The sequence below is a fragment of the Mirounga angustirostris genome, unplaced genomic scaffold, assembly GCF_029215605.1.
Source record: "Mirounga angustirostris isolate CCGP_5_RB_7025 unplaced genomic scaffold, mMirAng1.0.hap1 SCAF_15, whole genome shotgun sequence".
Taxonomy (NCBI): Eukaryota; Metazoa; Chordata; class Mammalia; order Carnivora; family Phocidae; genus Mirounga; species Mirounga angustirostris.
Genome location: NW_026991723.1, coordinates 82,717,605 through 82,741,234, shown reverse-complemented (window position 1 = coordinate 82,741,234; position 23,630 = coordinate 82,717,605). Strand labels below are relative to the sequence as shown.

At 40.4% G+C, this 23,630-nt stretch overlaps 1 protein-coding gene across 20 annotated transcripts in view; it reads left to right on the top strand.

Annotated features, from left to right (window-relative positions):
- The window catches only part of DENND1A (DENN domain containing 1A), a 501,269-nt gene that overhangs the window by 262,697 nt on the left and 214,942 nt on the right, over positions 1-23,630 (top strand). For all 20 annotated transcript variants that reach the window (XM_054509412.2, XM_064579581.1, XM_045883119.3 and 17 more), the window contains 2 exons: positions 1,012-1,122; positions 20,868-20,968. In XM_054509412.2, the coding sequence (XP_054365387.1) occupies positions 1,012-1,122; positions 20,868-20,968 (212 nt within the window). The remainder of the gene's footprint in view (positions 1-1,011; positions 1,123-20,867; positions 20,969-23,630) is intronic.

Genomic DNA, 23,630 nt, shown 5'->3' with positions numbered 1-23,630 from the left:
TGCATGTAAAAATCCACCTGGTCTACTTGAACTTATGGGTTTATAGCTCTTTCATCATTATAAACGGCAAACCCCTGGCAAGTAGTATTCCTTCCCTCCCTGACCCCCTTCATTTTCAGAGGATTATATTGTGTGGCATTGAAAACCTGTAACATTGAAGAAATTAACATATTCATGTGTATTATTAAAGTCAGGTGGGTATAGAAAGGGTTGCAGAAATGAAACACATTATATTTTTTCTGAAATCTGAAGAGTACCAATCTATAGTACTAATTAAAAGAAGCCCCGGGTACAGACAAAAGCTAGTTAAAACACTGCTTTGTCACCACTTCCTGCTGCTTGTCTGCAGTTTCCCCCCACCCTTTTGAGTGAAATACCTGGAAATTGTAAATCTTCAAAATTGCTCTAATTCCAGCCGAGCCCTTTTAGACAATGTCAACGATGGAGGAGGGGGACGCCGGCAGTGATGACAAGAGAGGAGCATGCCTAGCCTCTGCGGGTGGGATCTGTCGAACAGAAACGGGCTCTGTGCCAAAAAGCATTTTGGTCCCCGGGTCCTTTCTCTTGCCTAGACGTATGGTACGACACATTGGGAAAGTTCTAGGATCTGGGGTCAGAAGATCTGAGCTGCAGTCCAGTCTTTATCGCTTATGAGACTTTTTGGTCTTGGCATCCCTCTCTGAGGCTTGCTTTCCTCATTTGTAAGATTGCAGACTTCCTGTCCTGCTCACCTTTCAGAACTGATAGGCACAGCCATGTGGTGCTGCCCGTGACTTCACGTAAACTGTAATCAGCACACAGAAGTGCTTCATCTCTGAGGTCTCTTCCAACTTTGCATTTCATGATTTTACACAAGCACGGGATTCGGTCTCCCAGGTGGAAAGAATAGGACAGGGGCAGAGGAGAGTATGCTTTCTGATGATCTTCTGTTTCTCACACTTTTTTTAAGATCCCGCTTGTAATAAGAACAAACGAAATAAGCCACAAATCTCCCCTTCTTGTTTCTCCTAGAGAAATCTGACAGAATATTTTGTGGCCGTGGATGTAAACAACATGTTACATCTGTATGCCAGTATGCTGTATGAACGCCGGATTCTCATCGTCTGCAGCAAGCTCAGCACTGTGAGTAGACAGTCTTGAGATGGGCTTTTTAATTATTTTATTTCAATGGAAAGATGTATCGGGAAGATGAAAGACAATTTTAGGAAAAGAAATCAGCCACAATCCCCTCAACATGTCATTTTCATTAATTATTCATGTTTCTTTACAGTGCCAGTGCATGTTTTCATTGACTCTTATAGCTTCACAATCAATTATAGTTTTCCATTTGGTCTGAGTATGAACACTTTGCATATTTTCACATACGCTTCCATCATTGTCATTTTTTTACATGTCTGTATCATATTCCATTGTACTGATATGTCATCATTTACTAAACCTTTCTTCTCTTGATGGCCATTTAGCTTGTTCATAGTTTCATCCTTTAGTAGATAATACTGCAGTGAACAATTTTTGGCTGCTTTTGATGGATGCAGTTCATAGTCTAATGAGTAGGACCATCAGGTCAAAGGACTTGCTGAGCACTGTGACTTAGGGACTGCCAGACTGCTTCCCAAACACACTGTGCTTGTTTATGGTGAATGCTGCCAGCCATATATGAGTTCCCATTTTTACTGCAGCCTTGCCAGAATTGTGTGTGTATTCATGCATATTTGTTTAAATTTTGCTAATAAAATAGGCATAAAGTGGTATGGCAGGTTTGCTTTATTTTTCTTTGGTTAGAGGTTACTGAATATTTTCCATGGGTTTATTTCCCATTTATATTTTGTTAATGTCTTTTCCCATTTATCTTATAGGACTCTTGTTTTTTGTTTGTTTTTTAATAAATTGGAATGAAGTCTTTTATATTGTAATAACTATTGCTATATGGATAATATAAATATTTTTCATATTCTATTTATTTTAGGGTTTTTTTTTAACTTGACAGGTATAGAGTTTATATCTCTCCCTATATTCTATTTTGAAAATTCTCAAACATAGAAAGTTGAAATCATTTTATGGTGAACACCCATATATAACCCGATCTAGATTCTGCCATGAACATTTGACTACTCTTTCTTTGGCACATATTTATTCATCCGCCCATGCCACGTGCTATCCATCAATCCATCGTATTTTTTGATGCATTTTAAAGTAAATCAGTATATATCCCCCTAAGTAATTGTGTATGTATATATTAACTAAAGTTCAATATCTGTTTATAGTATTATTTTTCTTTTGAGGTTAAGCTTGCATACAGGAATTAACTGGGAGTGGAATGCCTAACAGGTACTTCTCTGTTAGAGAGGGTAGAAGGACCTTCTGATAGTGAGAATTTCCCTAATGAAGGGTCTATGGATAAAACCAGTTGTGTATCTACCCATGAATACAAGGTGCCTAATAATGAAAACTTTGTGAGGCTGTTAGTTTTCTTTATGGTATTTAGTATAACTTCATTATTTTGTTATTTCTTTGGTATTGTTTGCTTGTCAGGAACTCACAATTTTTTGATTGTGCCAGGATCAGAGCACGTAGTAGGTGATCAAAGCATGGCCTTTGCCCTTGAGGGAAAAACATCCCAGGTAGCTTTTTTTTTTTTGGCATTTTATTTTAAACTAGAAGTGCAGTTCATAATCTCAGGGCTTGAATACCCAGACAGTTTGGGAATGAGAAGATTGCCATCCAGATTTATTGCTACATCTTTATGAAGCCAGTTAGAATAAAAGTATAGTTGAGGAGCCTGGCTGGCTCAGTTGGAGGAGCCTGTGACTCTTATTCTCGGGATTGTGAGTTCGAGCCCCACATTCGGTATAGAGATTACTTAAATAAAACTTAAAAAAAGAATAAAAGTACAGTTGAAAGAGTCTAGTCTGCAACCTGTTACTATTGCATTGGAGTATTAAACTTTAGTAGAACAAAAAAAAGACATCATATTAGTGTAATTTAAATTCCCTATAATATGATCGTGACTTTTTTTTTTTTTTAAAGATTTTATTTCTTTATTTGACAGAGAGAGACACAGTGAGAGAGGGAACACAAGCAGGGGGAGTGGGAGAGGGAGAAGCAGGCTTCCTGCTGAGCAGGGAGTCCGATGCGGGGCTCAATCCCAGGATCGTGGGATCATGACCTGAGCCGAAGGCAGCCGCTTAACGACTGAGCCACCCAGGCGCCCCGATCGTGACACTTTTGAGCTCTTAATATGCCAGGCACTGTGCTAAGCACTTTGCATCTATTAACTCATTTAATCTTCACTATATCAGTGTGTAGTAAGTTCTGTTATTACCGCCTCCTTATAGATAAGGAAGAATGTACCTTCTATGTAATTTTTTGTTTAGATATAGTGGATTAAACACACAAATTTATTTCTGCTCTTTTCCAAAACTAAAATGAACTAAAGAATAAATCAGCAAGCACAAAGAGCAGATGTAGCAGAGATTTTTTTTTTTTGCAGCAGAGATTTTTAAAAATACAGAAAATACTATTACCAATGTTATGCCAGTATTTAAAAACTAAGATGAAATGGACAGTAGAATACAACTTACCAAAATTGAATCAAAAAGAGAAAAATCGAATAGGTTATTTAATTTATAGAAATTGAATCAATACATAATTTTTTTTCCCCCAAAACACTCAGCTCAGATGGTTTTACAGGTATGTTTTATCAAACATCTCAAGGAACAGATCATTTCAATCTTAGGCTTCTTTTTGAGAGTCTAGAAAGAAAAGGGAATACACTCCTACTTTTCTTGTATAATGTTTCTTGTTTTAATGTTTAATTGTATAACCTTGACATTCAGCCACACAAGGAAGAGACATTACAAGAAAGTTTATCAGCCAATCTCGCTCATAAACATAGCTGTAAAAGTTTTAAACAAAATAGTAGCAAATGTATTTAAAAATATGATCATAATAACTAAGTTGGATTTATTCCAGAAATGTAAGGTTGATAATACTAGAAAAATCTGTTAATATAACTTACCACATTAATATATTAAAAGGGAAAATTCATGAGGCACCTGGATGACTTGGTCACTTGAATGTCCGATTCTTGGTTTCAGCTCAGGTCGTGATCTCAGGGTCGTTAGATTGAGCCCCGCTTTGGGTTCCGTGGGGAGTCTGCTTGAGATTCTGTCTCTCCCTCTGCCCCTCCCCCTGCTCGCTCTTATACACGTGCTTTCTCTCTTCCTCTAAAATAAATAAATCTTTAAAAATAAATGGAATATTCATATGGTCACCAGTAGACGGAGAAAAAGCCTGACTGTGTTCATGAACAGGAAGACTTGATGTATTGAAGATGTCCTTTCACTCTAAAACGATCTATAGATTGCATGCAGTTCCATTCAAAATCCCATTAGGATTTTATACAGTACTTGGCAAACTGATTCTAAAATTAATGCAGAAAAGTCCAAGGGAAGAGCCAAGACATACCTGAAGAAAAAGAATGGGTTGTGGAAGCTTGCTTTACCAGAATCAAAACTTTTTATAGAGCTGTAGTATTTAGGATGTTAGTAATGGCACAGGAATATACAAATAGTCTTGACGGAACAGGATAGACATTGCAGAAACAGGCCATGTTGGGGGAGGGGGGGCTCTTTATATACGACAGAGGTGGCATTGTAAAATCTGGGGGAATGGATGGATTTTTCAATAATTGATTATCTACATGGGGAAGAAAAGGGAGACAATTTCTTAACACCATGTGAAAACTGAATTCCAGATGGATCAAGGACTTAAAGGCAAAATTTTAAAAAAACTTTGGGAAGACAAAATGAATAATCTCTGTGATCTCAGAGTAGGGAAGGATTTAATCAAATAATCCGAAACATACATTGCATATAGAAAAAGATTAAAATTGCAAATATTTGTTCATTAAAAAATGCCATTCGGAGAATGAAAAGACACATCACAAGCGGGAGTTGAGATATTTGCCATATGTAAAACCGACAGAGGATTAATATCTGAAATATATAAAGAATTACTGCAGTTAAAAAGCAGAAGGCAGGGCACCTGGGTGGCTCAGTCGTTAAGCGTCTGCCTTCGGCTCAGGTCATGATCCCAGGGTCCTGGGATCGAGTCCCACATCGGGCTCCCTGCTCGGCGAGAAGCCTGCTTCTCCCTCTCCCACTCCCCCTGCTTGTGTTCCTGTTCTCGCTGTGTCTCTCTCTGTCAAATAAATAAATAAAATCTTTAAAAAAAAAAAGACAAATCTATCAATAGAAACATTGGCCAAAAGCACAAATAGGCATTTGACAGAAGAAACACAAATGGCTAATAATAATGTGGAAAGATGCTCAACTACATTAGTAATCCTAGACAAGCAAATTAAAACTACAATGATTAAAACACTAGGTTTGTAAAAATTTGATATCTGATAAAGTCAAGTGTTATATTGAAATTGTACTGGAGAATTCATGTACTAGGCTGAAAAGTATTTGGCACAAAACTGTTTGCATACACTCAAAACTCAGCAGTCCCATCCCTAGGTAGAACTGTGTGTGCGTGCCTGCTTGTGTGTGCACATACACGTACCTACACACACTCACTGGTCATTTGTAGAGGGATATATGTACAAGCATGTTCATAGCAGCATTGGTTTTTTTGCTTTTGTCTTTTAAACCTGGAAAGAGCCGCATGACTACCAACAGAGAACCCCTAAATTATGGTATAGTCATCCAATGGAGTACTATATCAGGGAAAAAGAACTAAGCCACCAACATGATTAGGTTTCTTTTTTATTTTTTAAAGATTTTATTTATTTATTTGAGACAGAGAGAATGAGAGAGAGAGAGCACATGAGAGGGGGGAGGGTCAGAGGCAGAAGCAGGCTCCTTGCTGAGCAGGGAGCCCGATGCGGGACTCCATCCAGGGACTCCAGGATCATGACCTGAGCCGAAGGCAGTCGCTTAACCAACTGAGCCACCCAGGCGCCCCATGATTAGGTTTCTGATGAAAGAAGCTACAGAAGAATGTACAGTATGATTTCATTCACATAAAATTCAAGTAAGAAAAATTAAGTGGTGTATTATTTAGGGATACATACAAACTGCATGGGGGATGAAAAGGAATGATTAACACAAAATTCAGGTGGTAGTTTCCTCAGAGGGAGTGAAAACAGTAGAGTTGGGAAGAGGCATATAAGGGACATCAGAAATATTGTTTTCTGTCTTGAGGTTGGTTAGGGAATCAGCAGACTACTCTGTAAAGGGTCCAGTAGTAAATACGGCTTTATAAGCCAAACGGTCTTATAATTACTGGACTGCAACCTTACAGTTTACAATCCGTAAACTAGTGGGTGTGGCTGTGTTCCAACAAAACTCTATTTACACAAATAGGCAGACCAGACTTGGCGTTAAGGCTGTAGTTTGCCAACCATGAAGTTAGGGTGCTGGGTTTGGGATGCTTAAGTTTTTTTCTCTTAATAGTTGATTATATAATACACATACTTTTATATGTATATATATTTCAAAATTTCTGACAAGTTAAAAAAAGAAGGTACCAGGCCCCTTCATTGTGAAAGTTTACAACAAAGGTATAGAGACAAAGCAATTCTTGTACAAAGGTTAAGAATTGAAATTGCACGAGATTTGGCACCGGCAGTTCTCGAAACCAGAAGACGGTGAAACAGCATCTTGAACTTCTAGGGGGAAATGATGTTTCACCTGAAATTCCGTACCTACCTAGTGGAAGCCCTCAGAGGAGAGTGGCATGAGCCCCTTCCATACCTGTCGACCTCCCGAGGTCTCCATTCCTCCGCTCTGCTTATCCACCTGACTTCATTCAACCGGTATTTTTCATGGCACTATCTTAGGCACTGGGGATACAACCGTGAACAAAATCGGCAAAAATCCCTGTCCTCCCGAAGCTTACGTTCTAATTCTAGGAGGTAGACCTTCAGCAAACTAGGTAAGTTAAATACATAGCACAGTAGCTAATGATGGGTACTAAGGAGTGTTGATATAAGGAAGGAGACCGAATGGGGAGGGTGAGGTGGCAGGCATTGCGGTTTTAGATAGATGCTCAAAGAATGCCTTCTTGCGACCCATCAGGGAATTCCTCCAGCCTTGAGCTTCTCTGTGCTGCATCACTGTTTTCTTCTCTACTGGCCATTCTTACGAGCTTGCTTACATGGTATAATATCTCCCACACTTAAAAACAAAACTTCCACACCCCCTTTATCCCATTTTAATTCTCCCTTTTAGAACAAGATGTCTTGAGAGTTATTTCTAATTCCTTTCCTCCCCTCTCCCCAGTCTTCTATCAGGATTTAGCCCCGTCCTCTCCACTGAAACAGCTTTTGTTCAGGTCACCAATGACCTCATATCAAGTAAAATTAAAATGAGTTAGTACTTACAAAACTCTTAGAATAGTCTGGCATGCGCATGTATATATATATAATGTGTGTATGTGTGTGTGTGTGTAATAAGTTACTAACATCTGTAATGGGAAGTCAGATATTGTTTAAAATTTTAAATCAAGAAATTGTTTAGAAATAAGGAGATAGGGGCACCTGGGTGGCTCAGATGGTTAAGCATCTGCCTTCGGCTCAGGTCATGATCCCAGGGTCCTGGGATCAAGCCCCACATCGGGCTCCTGGCTCGGCGGGGAGCCTGCTTCTCCTTCTCCCTCTGCCTCTCTCCCTGCTCATGCTCTCTCTCTCTGTATCTCTGTGTCTCAAATGAATAAATAAAATCTTTAAAAAAAAAATAAATAAATACTGTGTCGAATGTGATTACTGTGAATTAAGGTTAAGGACAGCTGCTTTTCAGTATAAGCCTTTTGTACTTTTTTGTCTTGTTTTTAAGGCTATAAACATGTATCACTTTGACTTAAACTTTTTTTAACAAACAGTTGATTTTTAACTGTTCTGAAATTTACTGATTGATGGTAGAAACCTTTTCAGGGAGAGGGGGTAATCTCCTTATATCTCACATGTGATCAGCATCCCGATATGTAATTTCTATGGGGATAAAGTAGCTGAGCAGACATCAGTTTTATCTAAGCCTTTGGACTTCTCCAATTTCAGAATTGAAAGTTTTCTAATTGTTGCCTTTTATTTCCTCAACAGTGGCTTTTTATTATCTTTTCAATGAGTGGCAGAACGCAAAGGTTATTTTAATAGCCTGACGTTTCTGATGACCCTCTCTTGACGAACCCAGATGTGGCCTATCATACTTTGGCAAACCCCATTTTTCTCAATTTTCTTTGGTAAGATGTAGGCTTGATGCTCCTCAGGACTGTCAAGCATCTGAAAGATAAAAGCTGTCAAACACTCCAGAGTGCCATTTTCTATAAAGATGACTGTGTCAATAGAAACAAGCCCAGCAATGTTTAGTTCAGAGTCAGGTAATACTCATTTCAGGCTTTCTGGGTCAATAATATGATATTCTGTATAAGAAAAATGTGAGTTTTTGTTCTCTCTGCTCAGTTAATGTGTATTGATTGTTTTTCCTTTATAAATGGTAAATAGGGAAGGCTTAACTAAATCATGTTCTTCTAATGTAAATACTTCACTGTGATCTCTTCTAGCCCAAAAGCCCCATTTTTCTTCCAGGTTTTTATATCTGAGTTTAACTCATGTTGCTTTTTGGTAACTCTGATGGATAGCAGGTAGGTCTAAAAGAAGACCTTTATGGAGGTGATATCATGTAATTTCAACAGCAGTCCTGGAAGCTCAATATTATTCCCATTTTGCAGAATGGCTTATCTACTCAGAGAGATGGAGTAAGCTGACCAAGGCCATGTCCTAGATGGGAGAGACAGACATGCAGATGGGTCCTTGTGATACTGTGTGTCTTCAGGAAGAAACAACTGGGAGAATTACACATAGAGATGAAGCATAGCCCCTTCAAAGTGCTTGCCTTGGGGATCAAGTTCTGCGTATTGGGTGTCACCTCAAACTATTGTCAGAATGCTTGCATGGGAACTGTCTAAGGAGCCAGAGGTACATTGTTAAGAATATCCATCCCACTGAGGGAATTTGAGAATTCTCCTGGAGAACCACAAAGATAGTCTGAGCCAAGCCTAGAGGATAAGGTGGCTGATGGAGCTGAGTAATACTGGTTTGGGTAAAAAAAATCAGTCCTGATTGTATAGTAATTAGAGGAACTTCTTGTGTAGCCTGTAAATAGTTCCAAGACTTGCCAAAGAGGCATGTTGACCGCATCCGTGGACTAAGTATGTGGAATGCCCTATGTTTCGATTCATAGCCTGTATTTTATACGGAAGGTCCCCAGTTCTCCCTCACACCCTGTTAAAATTCTTTTAAGGTAACCTTTTTGAACTACTTACTATGGGCCCGGCATTGTGCTAATCATACCTGTAGGTGTTCATTAGTACTTGGAGCAACCCTAGGAGCTAGTTGGTTTTCTTGTCCTGTTGTAGATGAAAATGTTTGGCACTGGAAGAGTTGAAGTGCCTTGTCTAAGATGGGATTAAAACCCATTGCCTTTGAATGCACATTCAAAGCTTTTTATTTTGGATTTCGTGAGCACTTAGTCTGTGCCTGGCACCACTTGGCACCAGGGAAACAGAAGGCCGGTATGTGAATTTCTCACTGACACGCTCACCCTATTAGGCAAAGCCCTGTTTCCATGAGCACTGCTCAGATTCAGCCCACTCTCTCTGCAGGTGGTTAGATGCGCCCCTATACGAGCCTTACCCCTGCCGTTCCCCTGCCATGAACACAGCCTTAGTGGGTCCCTGGGGCATATCTTCCGCAACTCATTGTTGCTTCTGGGCTCCTGTGCTGCAGTTCCTTCCAGCCCCTGGGCATCTTGGCCCTAATCGCTCCTTCTATAATTTAGGGGTAGTATAAGAAGTTTTGTAAACTGAGAATACCCAGTAAATGATGACAAAGGCATATTTACTTTCCAAAGGAATGTATATTTGTTTTATTCAGCGGATGCTTTTTAAAAACATGTTCTGAGGAAGGAAGCACAGTTTAGTGGCAAGACCACTACCTGATTAATTGAGCTTCCACACCTAATTTTTGATGATGTACCTATAACTATGAAAAGAACTGTGACTTTTCTGATAGTACCTCATTTAGGGAAGAAAAAAACCCAACCGATTTTTCTCCCTGTCGGTTTCTTCCTAAGTATTAGTCCCAGAGAACGTGGGTGATACTTAGTGTAGGGGTGAAGGGGTGGGGATGGGTGCCCTCCCAACCTCACCTCAGGCCTGTCCCACCCACTCCCCCTAACAGCCTCCATTATCTCGGCACCACCTGGTCTTGTCACCTAAGAAGGGCCAGGTTGTGCACTATGAGGGTTTTCAGATCTGGCTTCGTTTTCACTTCTTTCCTGATGAACTCCACCCGTTCATGCCTATGCCAACCTGTATCATGGGATGTGCACCCGAATGACGTGTGTCAAGCTTTCCTAGCTCTTCTGGACTGGAAATAACTAATCCCGTTTGCTTATCTGCCGATCTCTTGAAGCAGAGATGAGAGTGGCAGTTTAAGAAGGTTGGAAATACTGGACCAGAGCCAGGGCCTCTTTGCCTGCACACTCCACTCTGCATGTTCCAGCCGTAGGAACAAACTGCATTATTTTGTTTCAAACTGTGCTCAAGGGAAGCCAAGACCTTGTAACTGGAAACTTACCAAACAGAGAATTCTAAGACTAAATTTAGTGTTCTATTTAAAAAATAAAATAAATCGAACATTTTGTTTGTTCATCTTTTATATGTTAAAAAAGAGAGATTAACCTAGTTCACACTAACAACCTAAGAAGAGTATTCAAAGAAGTGAGAAGAAAACTAATCCTCTCGGTGAAGAGGGAAATCCTTAACAAAATGTAGTAAAGGGGCGTGAAATACAGACTCTGCAGCCAAGCTTTCAAATAGCGTAGCCTCTCTAATCTTCATCACATAAAATTTTATTGTGGCTCAGAGAATATTAAAAACTTAGAAAGAAATGAAAGGAACTTCCATCGGCAGGAAGTAGGAGAAAAGATTGGTAGGTTTTATTTATGTGGTTTTTCTCTGGTTTTGAAATGTAAATACAGTTAACTGCTTTTTGAACTATGTTCTTCATTTAATTATGTGTGAGTTAGTTTTCTCCCGTTTGTGTTGAACTATATCTAGAATGAAGAACCTTGAGATGTTATAGAGGCTTTGTAATATAGAGAGCATCAACAGTTTAATTAGTGATACTTTAAAAATTGCTGTGATTTCAGCCAGCCAAGGTATCCCTAACTAGTTCTTGCTCTTCCTCTCCTGCTTCTGCTCCCATTGCTTCAGTGAGCATTAAGTACCCGCCTTGGGCTAGACACAGGATTCAGATTGCTGGTGATCCCCAAACACTGATCCATGGGTTATTTGTGTTAGAATGACCCAGAGAACTCGTTAAAAATCCAGGTTTGGGAGTACCACCTCCAGACATTCTGGTTCAAAAGGTCTAGCATGAAACCACAAGAAGTCTATTTTTTTAAGGTTCCTTAAATGATTGATATACAGCCAGATTCAGAAACAGTGAATAGACCGTTCTCTAATAAGACAAAAACAATATTTATTTTTTGATTACTGTTATTTTGCATCATTAGACTAATTTTCATTTTGAGACTACATAATGGAGCCTGATTAAGTTTGTTTAGAAGACATGACTACAGGCTAGCACAATTCTTTGTTTCCATGTTTCTCTTTAGGAGAGCTTTGATTTTGACACTGACTAGTCTAGGATCAGACAGAGCTAAGTATGATCTGTGTAAGCTGTCAATAATGTTGGTTGCTGATGCAGTCCACCATTGTAATTTAGGGTGCATGTGTATAAGGAGAGAGAGGTGAGAGTTCTTTTTAGCCATTGCATTGAGAACATGGCCGAGAATCTTATTTATTATTTTAGTGGTGTGGTCAGTTTGTGAAATAGTATATTCTTTAGGTTAAAGGACTGATTATAGCTTACTTTTATATGACTCTTAAGAATCAAATCTCTACCAAAAAGCACTAACGGGTAATATTCAAGTCACCGATATCTTAATATGCTTGAAAAGCCCTAAATGGCACCCATGTTGGCAAATGTCATGTGGATTTTATTAAAGAAATTTGAGCACCTACTAGGTGCTAAGTCAGCAAGAATAAGGACTCACAATTTCCTGTGGTTTCTGTAGGCTGAAAGTGTGGTCACTTTGGTGAGCCATAGTGTGATGTGAGATTAGACTGTGCTGTTAGGTTGGTACAGATCTTATGCAAACTCACATTTTTTCTCTTTTACTATCTTGATGGCTATGTAGTCTGCCAGCTAGATGATTCAGCCAACCATGCTGGTGATCTTTTCCCAAGAAAAAGGACAGCAGGACTATATGAGAGAGAACCAGACTTCAAGTCAGGATGCTTTTGTTCAGTTCCTACCTGTGTACTTAATCCTCCCTAATCATATGGCTTTGGGCAAATTACTTGATTTTTCTGAATCTTTCTGTCCTCTTGTGTAAAAATGGGGATAGTATTAATACCCACCTTAAGCCTGTTGAAAGAGTTCAGTGGTCGTAGATGTGAAGCATGTCACCCAGTGCTGGGCACATACTGCTCAGTCAGCAGAGGTTAGTTGACTCTAAAGGGCAGTAAAACCTGATTTGACTTTAGAAGCAAAGAGGGCTATAGAGATCCTGGAAGTGTTGTGAAGTTTTAATTAGTATCGTTGGTGATAGTAGATGGTGAATGAATCCAAGCAACAAAGAATAGTCATGGCAACTCATATGAGGTTTTCCACATCCACCCACTTCTCATTAGTCACTTAGTCATTGACTAAATTGTCATTTCTTGTTTGAGTCTCCACGGTCATGACTGCATAGAGGCTGAGAGGCCTAAGAAGTTGCTGTGTGTACTTGACCCAGTGTTACCACCTGACCACGCTCCTGGAGAGGAGGACTAGCAGCTTCCTGTCTTCATCCGTCCAGACTCTGCTCTGATGTCTCTCTCGCTCGCTCTAGGAAGCAGGCCTGATTCTTGCCCCGGGCAGAATTAATGATTCCTTCTTTATGTGCTAACACACTTGAACCTCTGTTGTACCACCTCTTTCATAATGCCTTTGTGTTGAAGTTGATTGTTTGCATTTTGATCTTTCTCTCTCTATTTTAAATTGCTTGAGGGCATGGCTTGTACACATAGTGAATTTTCAGTAATAGTCGGATTAATACAGATCCTAGCACAGAGGCAGTTTCCTGTGAGCTAAGAGCAGACTCCGGAGCTAGACTCCCTAGGTTCATCTCCCAGCTCTGCCACTAGCTCTATGACCTTGCACAAGGTCCTTAAATATGTAGTCACCTTGGTTTCCTCATCTGTAGAGTGGGGACAGTAGTGTTACCTACCTTACAGGGCTGTTACAAAGATTAAATGAGTAAACTAATATAGAAGCACTTGGAACAGTGCTTGCAGTAGTCAATGCAGAGGAAGTGAAGTGGTCACGGTGGTAGCTATATTACAGCTTCAGTCTTTCTGAGTTTACTAGTATTTTCGAAGGTTGGATTTGCCTGAAAAAATGCTACAGGGAAGATTTTTTTCCCCACATGCCTTCAAATCTAGTGACTCCTACCACCTGAAGTTTCCTGTTTTCTTTATGTACAGATACCTGATAGATAGGTACTCATGATTCCATGTTCAGTTATGCTACCTTTTTTTTTTTTTTTGGTAAGATTCTTTTTAGAGTGTGTGTGCGGGGTGGGGGGGTGAGGCAGAAGAGAGAGAGAGTCTTAAGCAGACTCCATGCTGAGCGCAGAGCCCGACTCGGGGCTCAATCTCATGACCCCATAACCTGAGCCAACGCCAAGAGTTGGGCGCTTAACCGACTGTGCCACCCAGGCGCCCAGTGCTATCTTTCTTTTTTTTAAAAAATGTGATTCTTTATGAAAGCAGCAGTGTAAATTAGCTAAACATAAATCATGATCTTAGAAATATTTTCAAAGATCTATTAATATCCACTTATATGAAACTTGAGGTGGCCAATAGATTTCTTTTTCAGTGCCAGCTTAGATCCATTGACAAGGTTGCGTGTTCAGAGGAATCCTCAGGCCGTGTCCTGACTCCACAGTTAGTAATGTCTGTCACAGGCACAGAATGGAGTAGTGACAGCACCTTGCTGTCCCTGTATAAAAATGAATTATCAATCTCAATGTAACTTTGCCTTTTTCTCTTTCATCTTAAAGAAAAGGCTTCACTCCCCTCACTCTTGGTGCTGTGGGCTTATTTACATTATAGTGTGCCATACCATCGTTTCTGCCTCTGTTTTGAAAGCTAGAGCTTTTCTCTGGCAGTTTTAGTTGCTTTGATATTTTGCAGTGTCAGATCTTGGCACAAAAGCTTGTTGCCCTGGCTAATAACTTACTCTATTTACTTTACCTAGTAGGTCGCTTTTTAAAAAAGGAAAGAGAGAAGTGATTAAGCAGGTGATCTCCTGAGAAAGCTTCCTGTTGACTGGATGATCTCGCTCTTAGATGCTCGACTCCGTGTTGGTGTGCTGGATATTATTTTTTTCCCCCTTCCCTTTTGCCAGAGGATAGTGGAGAAGCAAGAGGTAGGATGTGTTCCATCCAACAAAGAGAAACTACTGGAAGAAAGATTGCCCCCACCCCCTGCAAAAAAATATATGTATATATATATTAAAGAAGCATTACATTTTGGCTTCTAAGAAAAGCAGGACATTCTTTGCTCTTTTCCCTCTTTCCATGCACATGTCTGGCATCTGTCTAGACCAGCCAAAGGTCTTTGATTTCTAAGGCTTTATAAATTGTCTTTCTGTTAAAGCATCTTTGATAGTTTCTTAAAAGCCAACTCTTGGGCGCCTGGGTGGCTCAGTTGGTTAAGCAACTGCCTTCGGCTCAGGTCATGATCCTGGAGTCCCGGGATCGAGTCCCACATCGGGCTCCCTGCTCGGCAGGGAGTCTGCTTCTCCCTCTCCTGCTCCCCCTTCTTGTGCTCTCTCACTCTCTCTCTCAAATAAATAAATAAAATCTTTAAAAAAAAAAAAAAAAGCCAACTCTTCCCTCACTAAATATAGTAAACACAATTTGATCATAGCTGAACCGTTTATAATGAAAGGTTTTTCTCATACCCTTGGAAGGGTTGAGTAGATTAACTTTCATAAAGTACCTGCAAAAAAACTTTTTGTTGATCTCATAGTGGGTTTTCTATTTGAGAATAAATAAAAATCAAAAACAAAGTCAGCAACACGGTTTGAATCATGGTACTGTTTATTTCTTGATGACTACAAACATGGTTTAGAATTAAATAAAAGAATCCGGTTCGCAAACTGAGAGAGCTAACAACTTCTACAAGACACACAACGTTTTCTGCAACTGTTCTACTTAGGATGATTCGTGGTTGAAATGAGTGGACTTAAAAATGACCTATCTTTAAAGCCGGGTAATCTGGTATTCTTTCTGTACTCTTTGTTTTGATCAATTTCCTGGTGTTTGGCTTCAGAGGGGAAATCGAAATTCTGCCTCGAACTAACCCTGTGATGAAGCAGGTGTCAGTCTGATCTTTCAGCATCCTGAGATCTAGGGTGTGAAGAATGACTGTGACCATCTGATTTTTCCTCTGTCCGCCTTTAGAACTTGGAATCTCAATATCTTTTAGAAATGTGCAGCTTCTAATTATGATCTCTTAAGCAATTACTGTTCGTTAAATGTCTGGTCATCTTGCCTACCATTCCTCATGGTATTAAGCTGGAGGCATTCTTATATTCCCCAACGTTTGCCCAGCGCCTGCTCTGTGTCAAGCATAGTGAGATAGGGAGGGGAAATCAAATGTGGTCTCTGTCCTTGAGGAGCTCCCATCCCTGGTCTCCTAAGATCATCTACCTCTGAGATATCCAGAGTGTTGGGGGCCAAGCACCGGGGAAGGCTGTGCCCTCCATGGTCAGGTGTTAGGGCTGCGGTGGCTGAAACGTGGTAGTTCCAAGGTAACACAGGAATTCCAGGTGGGCCCCTGTAACTGCAGACCTGAAAAAGTAAGACTAGCTTTGAGACAGACTCTGTTTTACTTATACTTGGTATAGCTGAAGAAGGTGAGCTGGGGCAGGGGAGGCACATTCTTCACGTCAAAGGATGGTAATTCCTCTAGATCAGAAATTGTCAAAGCTGGAAGAGGGCACAGAAGATGACAGAATCCAACTTCTTGTTTTTCCTGTAGGTGAAATTGAGACCCAGGAGAGGAAGCGGCTTGCTCAGATCAAAAAGAGAGTTAATGGCAGCTCCATGCAAGTATATGAAAGGAAACATGACAGAAAGCCAGACTTTGAAATAGGTGTGCCAGATTGGGGTGTAAGCCTTTCCATTTGACCAGCAATCATTATGCCCTTGTCTAGAATTTCCAGTGGATTAAAGACAATACAACACCCTAGTTTATATAACTAACCCCCAGGAAATTATCAGATCTGTGTTTGTTTTAAAAATGATTATTTTCTGTTAATTGGTATTTTACCCCAGATATTTGGTCATCTAACAGCAAGGCAAACCTATTTCTACGTAATTTGGCCGTGCTGGTAGGAACAGTGTCGCACCTGGTTCAGGCTCCTCAGCATGGTGTGCAGGCACAGGGTGGGCAGTCAGAAACCTTTTTAGTTAATTTATGCATTGTGGAAACACAGTGGCCGTTATAGTCTGACAGACCTGGATGTGAGTCCCAGTTCTGTCACTTACGAGCTGTGTGGCTTTGGGCAAGTTATTTCACCTTTGAGGCTGTTTCTGCATCTGTGAAATATGGTGATGAGTGTGTATGTATGTAAACATGCACGCTTCTAAAACAATACTTTTCAGTATCCTAAACCGCTAACACGGTACCTGGCACATATACTGTGGGGATTCCTTGGGGGTTTTTTTTCTTATTTGTTTGTTTGTTTTAAGGGGAGACTCTTACTTTTGTTTCATGTTAAACTGCAGAGCTACCATTAGGAATCAGCCAAGGAACTAGAATCGAAGACTGTGGCTATCTAGGCATTATATATCTGAGAACTACCTTAAACTAAGAAAAAAAAAAATATGTCTACACACACACACACACACACACATACATACATAATGTCTTCGTGATTTTTCCAGCTCTATCATTGATCACTCTCCCTGTCCTATCCCTTTTGCCTTCTTTCTTTCTCTCCCTTTGCCTCAAAGAAAACTAATGGAGCCATACAGAAAGCTCCAAGATAGAACTGACCTTGTGCACCTTTAATTGAGGACAGAATTTGCTAAAAGTGTGTCTAGAAACCCACCAGTGGTTTACTTTACAATCTGTGTCCTGGCTAGACTGGCTGTTGGCTGTATAATTTGTCTAGTTTTGTCTGGAGTCTTAGACTATTCAGCTGCTTCAGGGCAAAATCTTTTGGGGTGTCATTAAATGGGATTGATAATTGGCTTCTGATGAATATTCATTGTGACTAATGACTTTGGGCAAATTTTACACATACTATCTTTCTATTCTCCCACTGAGTGAGATTTTGATAGGATCATTTTCTTCAACTTGCACTTCAATTAAATATTCAGAATACCCCTTTGTTGACTATAATTCAAATTGTATACTTTTATTACTTTAAAATTTTGTATTCTATAAGGAATGAGCATAGGCTTTTAGGAACCTTATTTTTACAAATGGAGTTGGCCTTAGAGTTGTTTTTAAAATAAGTGGCTAATGATAATTTATGGGATATAATATTATTTCTGATTAAGCACAGGTAAATCATAACACTTTTCTTATGGTTGACTCACCACTATTCCTAAGTAATGATGTATATTGTTTTGCCACTTTGCATTTTGGAAAAGAGCCAAACAATTCTCTTTTTTGTTTGTCTGTTTGTTTTCTTAACCAAATGGGTAAATGCATTTTACTCCAATTACAGAGATTTGGCTTTTAGAAAACCGCCAATGAGAATGATGATCAAGCACCTTTAAAGTTCAATTTTTATGAGGGATAGGTAATTTTAAAATCTTGACATTTAGCTTTTAGGTCTTTTTGAGGGAAAGGAGACATGAAAAGAACATTGTCTGGAGATAAGATCTCTGTCGCTTTATTGCTTGAAATAGGATTTTGACTCAAACCAATTCAAGCTAAAAAGAGGGAAATAATCAAGTTCTGTCTTAACCAGGAACATTCTTTGGAATGACTTTTCCAAAGAGAATTACAAATGAATTCATGTGATGAGGACATCTTATATTTGTACAGCACCTTAGAGATTTTAAAGTGCTTTTACTTATTTATTTGACGTGTTGTAGAGTTACAGAATAGGCGTATTATTGAAAGAAAGGAAAGAAAGAAAGACAAGAAAGAATGAATCCATTGACATGACTTGCCAAAGGTGGCATATTTGTGTGTCTAAGCTTGCCATTATTGTTTTGGAATTTGAGTCCTATACCCCACTCTGTGAGACTCAGGAAAATGTTGGTCCAATAGCTAAAAGCCAGGCCACTAACTATCTTTATATTGTGAATATATTTTAAGTAGGAATTGTTTTTTATTTATGGAAGAAACATTGTATCGGCTCTCACTTGCAGAGATGCTGTGCCACTAGGACACGGAAGGGAAGAGAGGCAGGGTCTTCCTGGAGTTTACAGTGAGAGGACCGGCATGCAGACAGGAATAGTGCCATTAATAATGGGGGCTTATGCCCAGAAGAGCCATGTGAGGAAAGTAGTGCTTTCACAGAGACCCAGAGGAGGAGTTTGCTAGGGGCACAGATCCAGGAAAGGAGTACATAGCTACTCTTAAGTCTGAAACGACTTATTCAGAGGATGAACTTGGAGAAGGCGGCAGAGGCTGTGGCTGGAGATGCTTCTCTCCAGGTAGACTGGAAGCTGGTGGAGACACGCCTGCTCCCGACGTGCCTCCAAAGACTGCCGAGGAGGATGTGACATGACCGGACCTGCACTTTAGTATGAGTCCTTTGACAGCTAGTTAAAGGATGGGCAGGAAGAACTGGGGCCCAAAGCCAGGGTAACCCTTCAGCCTGACTTCAGGGTACAGTTGGAGTGAAGTTTGTTCATTTTCTCCCAATTCAGCACCAGCAAAGATTTTTCATCTCTTCTAACCCTGAAGAGATGAGTCATGTAAAATATGACAGCCTTCTCTATATGGAATCCTACTGAAATGGGTTGAGAAGGGATGGATTAAACCTACAAGCCTTGGCAGAGTCGCTGGGAACAACTCTTGAGAGCTTGCTGGATCAGCTCCTGTTCATGGCATGTACCTGATTTAAAGAACAGCGTCTGGAGGGAGAAGGAAGGGGAAGAAAGTAGCGGCTGTGGATTTAATACACAGCTTTCACAACTGGGAAACATCAGCAGAATATCCAATTTAAAGCTGTTCAGGTTACACTAACCTCTGGGATTCTTTTAACTGGGCCTTGGCACGTCACTCTTTCGCCACGTAAATGTCCTTCTGTCAGCGAAGGCCAGTTAACAGCTTCCAAAAGAAGCAAAGACCTCATGGGAACAGGCTTCCCAGAAACCAAAGAAACATTAAAGAAGAAAGGCAGAAAGAAACATGTGTTGTTGGCTTTTGTCACTTCATAGCCATATCTCCAAAGGTGTTGGGGTTTTTTTTCCTTCTTTCACTATACTGAATTTTGTAGCAATTTTATCCCATTATATCTCTGTCCCTAATTTTTTAAATTATATCAGATCCTGATAGGCTGTGTCTAGCTCTTAAGAAAAAGAAGGAATATGAAATAGGGGCATGTCAAAAGAAGAGGGAGAGGAAGGATTAGTCAGTAAACAGTGCTGGGGCAATTGATTAACTATGTGGAAAAAATAAATTCTCACCTCTGTCCTTAAACCTAAATTAATTCCAGATGGATTAAAGAGTTAAATGCTGGGGAAGAATTTAGAGGCCTTTCTCAGTGTAACAGCAGTAGAAACCATCATGAAGGATAAGATTTGTCTGTGAAATTATTTAAACCTTCTCTCCCCCCCACCCCTGCCCAGTTCAAAGGAAATTATAGAAGGATAAGTTATTTTCAGAAACATTACAATTAGTATCCTTTGTATATCCAGTGTTTGCTTGTGAATCACTTTCAAAAAATGCTAATACTCACTAGTGGACTAAGAATATGAACAGACCATTGATCTATGAAATATAACCAAGAAACATGACAAGATGTTAAGCCTTAGACATGATCAGAGGAATAAAAATAAAATCCAAATAGATACACTTCCAAAGCTACTAACTTGACTACAGTTCTTAGCCCTGGTGAGGTGTGGAGAGGACATTCTAGTGCATGGCTGTGGGAGGGTAAAGAGCCTCCATCCATTATTTATTATATTAATACATTTATTATACTTAAACTATAGTTACTGTCTCTGAATCTTACATCTAGGAACCATGTATAAAAATTATTGACATGATCTGATTATATATTGTAATGTTGGGAGAGTGGTTAAATATAGTGTGGGAAATTCATTGAGTGTCATTAAAAGATACGTCTTCTAGGAATATTTAAGGATGTGGGAAAATGCCAGCAAATAAACGTAAACTTTAAAAGAAGGCAAATGAGCACTGTATTTACAGTAATCCTAATTTTTTTAGAAAGGGGAATAAAAGTGCTTTGTTGGTAATTCCCCAAAATGTCAAGTTATCTTCAGATGGTAGAAGGCTTTTATTTTCTTTTGCCCCTTTTTCCATTTTCTAAACTTGTTACCGTCTTTGTGCATTAGCTTCATAATCAGGGTGGGGAGGAAGATTTCTTAGGAAAAGCAAGCTCTTACTAAATTTGAATTAGAGTGGTTGAGTTAACTCATATTTCTAAAAATGTCGAGAAGTAGGTATTGAATTTTATTGCTCACCTCCAACAACAGCGTCTCCGCATGTGGATTTCTTAGCTCTGAAGTTTTGGTTTGCTTGTATTACAGTTGACCGCCTGCATCCACGGGGCCGCCGCCATGCTGTACCCCATGTTCTGGCAGCACGTGTATATCCCCGTCCTGCCTCCGCATCTGCTGGACTACTGCTGGTAAGGCTGCTGCTCACCCCGCTGCTCACCCCGTCCCCTGCTTCTCCTTCTCCAGCACCTGACGAGGATGTTAGGGCCGTCCCTTGTAATGCAACTGGTGATTAAACTGAAACTATTAACTTCAAAACGACGTGCATTTTAGACCAGGTGATTGCATGGCCCTTTTGTTTCCAAATGGCTTTCGGCTATGCCACTGCGTTCTGCAGAATTCAAGGCTGTGGATCTTTTCCCATCTCTCACTTTGGAGAGACCAAAGCACCAAGGAGTGGTGTGATTTTTTTTTTTTTTTCTTTTTCCCCCAAGATGGGTTGGAGCCTGGTGAGAACAGTTGGGGTCCCCGAGGTCTTCAAGTTTCAGCCATACCCTGGCACATTCTGTAGGACTCGTTTTCAGCTGTGGTCTGGGCGCACAAGCCAGACTTCAAAACCCCCTGCAGTTTTTTGGTGGGAGTTTCACTGTTCAGGGAAGTGTATTTTAGTGGAAGGAAAGCAGGCAGGCTCTACCACCTTGGGCAGGTCCCTTGGCTTAAGACTTTGTTTCCTCATCTGCAAAATGAAGTTGTTCCATATGTAATATATAAAGCTAAATGATACAGGAGATGAAGGGACACGGTGTAGAAAAGCTGGCTCATGGTAAGGGCTCAGTAAATGTTTCCGCAGATATATCGTCACTGTCTGTCCTCGATAGATTACCAAGAAAGACTGTCTGTGTAACGGATTTGGATCTGTTTTCTTTCTGAATAATTTCTTTCTGTAGCATAATGTGATTAAAGACATTGTCTGCAGACAGTTCAAGTCAGCAGACGTTGATAAGGGAGCACTGTATGTATGTGGGTAAAGGTACTGCCTGCCAGAAATTAAGAGCTTCAGGAGAAAGGGACCCACTGAGGGGTCACAGCCCTGTCACTTAAAAACAGATGATTTTAGGACATTTACCATCAGGTCAGTCATAATCTTTGCTGGGTTCTTCCAGCCCATTTTGCAATCCTGTCACTGGAGATGGTTCGCTGAAGTAGCCAGATTGTCCTGGGAGCTTAAGGGTATTCTGCAGTACTCCTGATTTGAATGTGTTGGGCTCACTCTCATCCCAAGAAGCCCTGTGTACAACCAAGATATAGCTCAGGGCCATCAGGTAAAAATCAGTGGCCCTCTCCAGTGCATAGCACTAAGTGAATCGGCTCATTTCTCTCTCAATTATGTATCTTTCTTATCAAGGTGGCTGTTTTTATTTGTGCCTTTCTCCCACTTCCTATGAAATTAAGGGACTATTCCTCTGCTTAGACTTGCTACTTCCTTTTGAGCTTCTAAACCAACTATCTTGGTTTTTTCCATACTGCCATGTGTCTCAAAGGAGAGGACCATGTTTGCTATCCAGTAGTGTTTGTTGTTGTTTGAATGAAAGACTGGGGGGCTGGGCGGAGGAGGACACTGACACTCAGACAGGAAGAAAGAGATAGGGGAGTGGGAGGGGGAAAGAGGACAGACAAAGGTGGAGGAGGATAGTGAGAGGCATAGACGGAAAAGGTAGAAAGGGGACATATGTTCCTAAGACAGACTCACACAGTGATTCCCAATCCCCTTAGCACATGGAAGCCTGCTGCCAGCCCCAACATAGAACACTCTCATAGACACCTACCCCCACACAGACATGTGGCCCCCATACTCTCTCTCTCTCACACATACACACACGCACACACACAGGTCCCTTCCCTGTGCACGTCTCTGATCCCTCCATGGAGAGACACCCGCCCCGCACACCTCACCTCAGACATGTGCTTTAAGAGGAAACCTTAGAGTTCTCCCTGGAAAAGACTCACCTGTGTGTTTTGATGCTGCGCTTCAGGTGGGAGCACAGATGGGCTTCTGTGTGCAGGTATTGGTAGGACCTGGCAGCGTCATTGTAGTTTCTCTGCCTCCCAAATAGTACGACTTTTTCTATTATTTCAAAAGCTTTGGTTGCTAAATTGTCAGCTAGCTTAAAACTAGCAGCTTACATTCCCAGAACTGTGCAGAGAGAAAGGTTTTGTCAGTTACAGTGGTAACAATAGCTGCCAGAGGTGAACATCTCCTATGCCCCAGTCTGTGATCTCACTTAATTCCTCTAGCAACCCTGGGAGGCGGGTATCATTAGCTCCATTTCACAGGTCGGGAAACCAAGGCCCCAAGAAGTTTAGTAACTTGTTCCAATATAGATACCATGTATTGAATGATTCCGTTTTTATAAAAACAAACGTGTGTCTATGAAACACAAAAATATGTGTATACATATGTAGATGTATGTATATGGATGTGTGTGTATGTATATATGTATATACACACATACACAAAGGCAGAGATCTAAGAGGAAACACACCACAGTGTTAGCAGGGGTTTGTGATGGGGAGGAGGGAGAGGAACTCAGTGTGATTTTTATTTTATTTTGTTCTACGCTATTCTGTTTCTACAACGAAAAAGTATGGTTTCTATACTTGAAAAGTTTCACTTTAAAAAAAATCAGTATTTATTCTAGCCAGTTGTTCTTTCCAGCCCTCCTTTCTTGTTTGCTTAAAGGATTTATTGGCTGTTTTGCTCTTTTCCTGTGGAAGGTGATCCGAGATCCTCTTTCCAACTTCCTCTCTAACTCCAGCCCTCTCCTGAACTGCCTGCCTGGGAGCGATGATGCT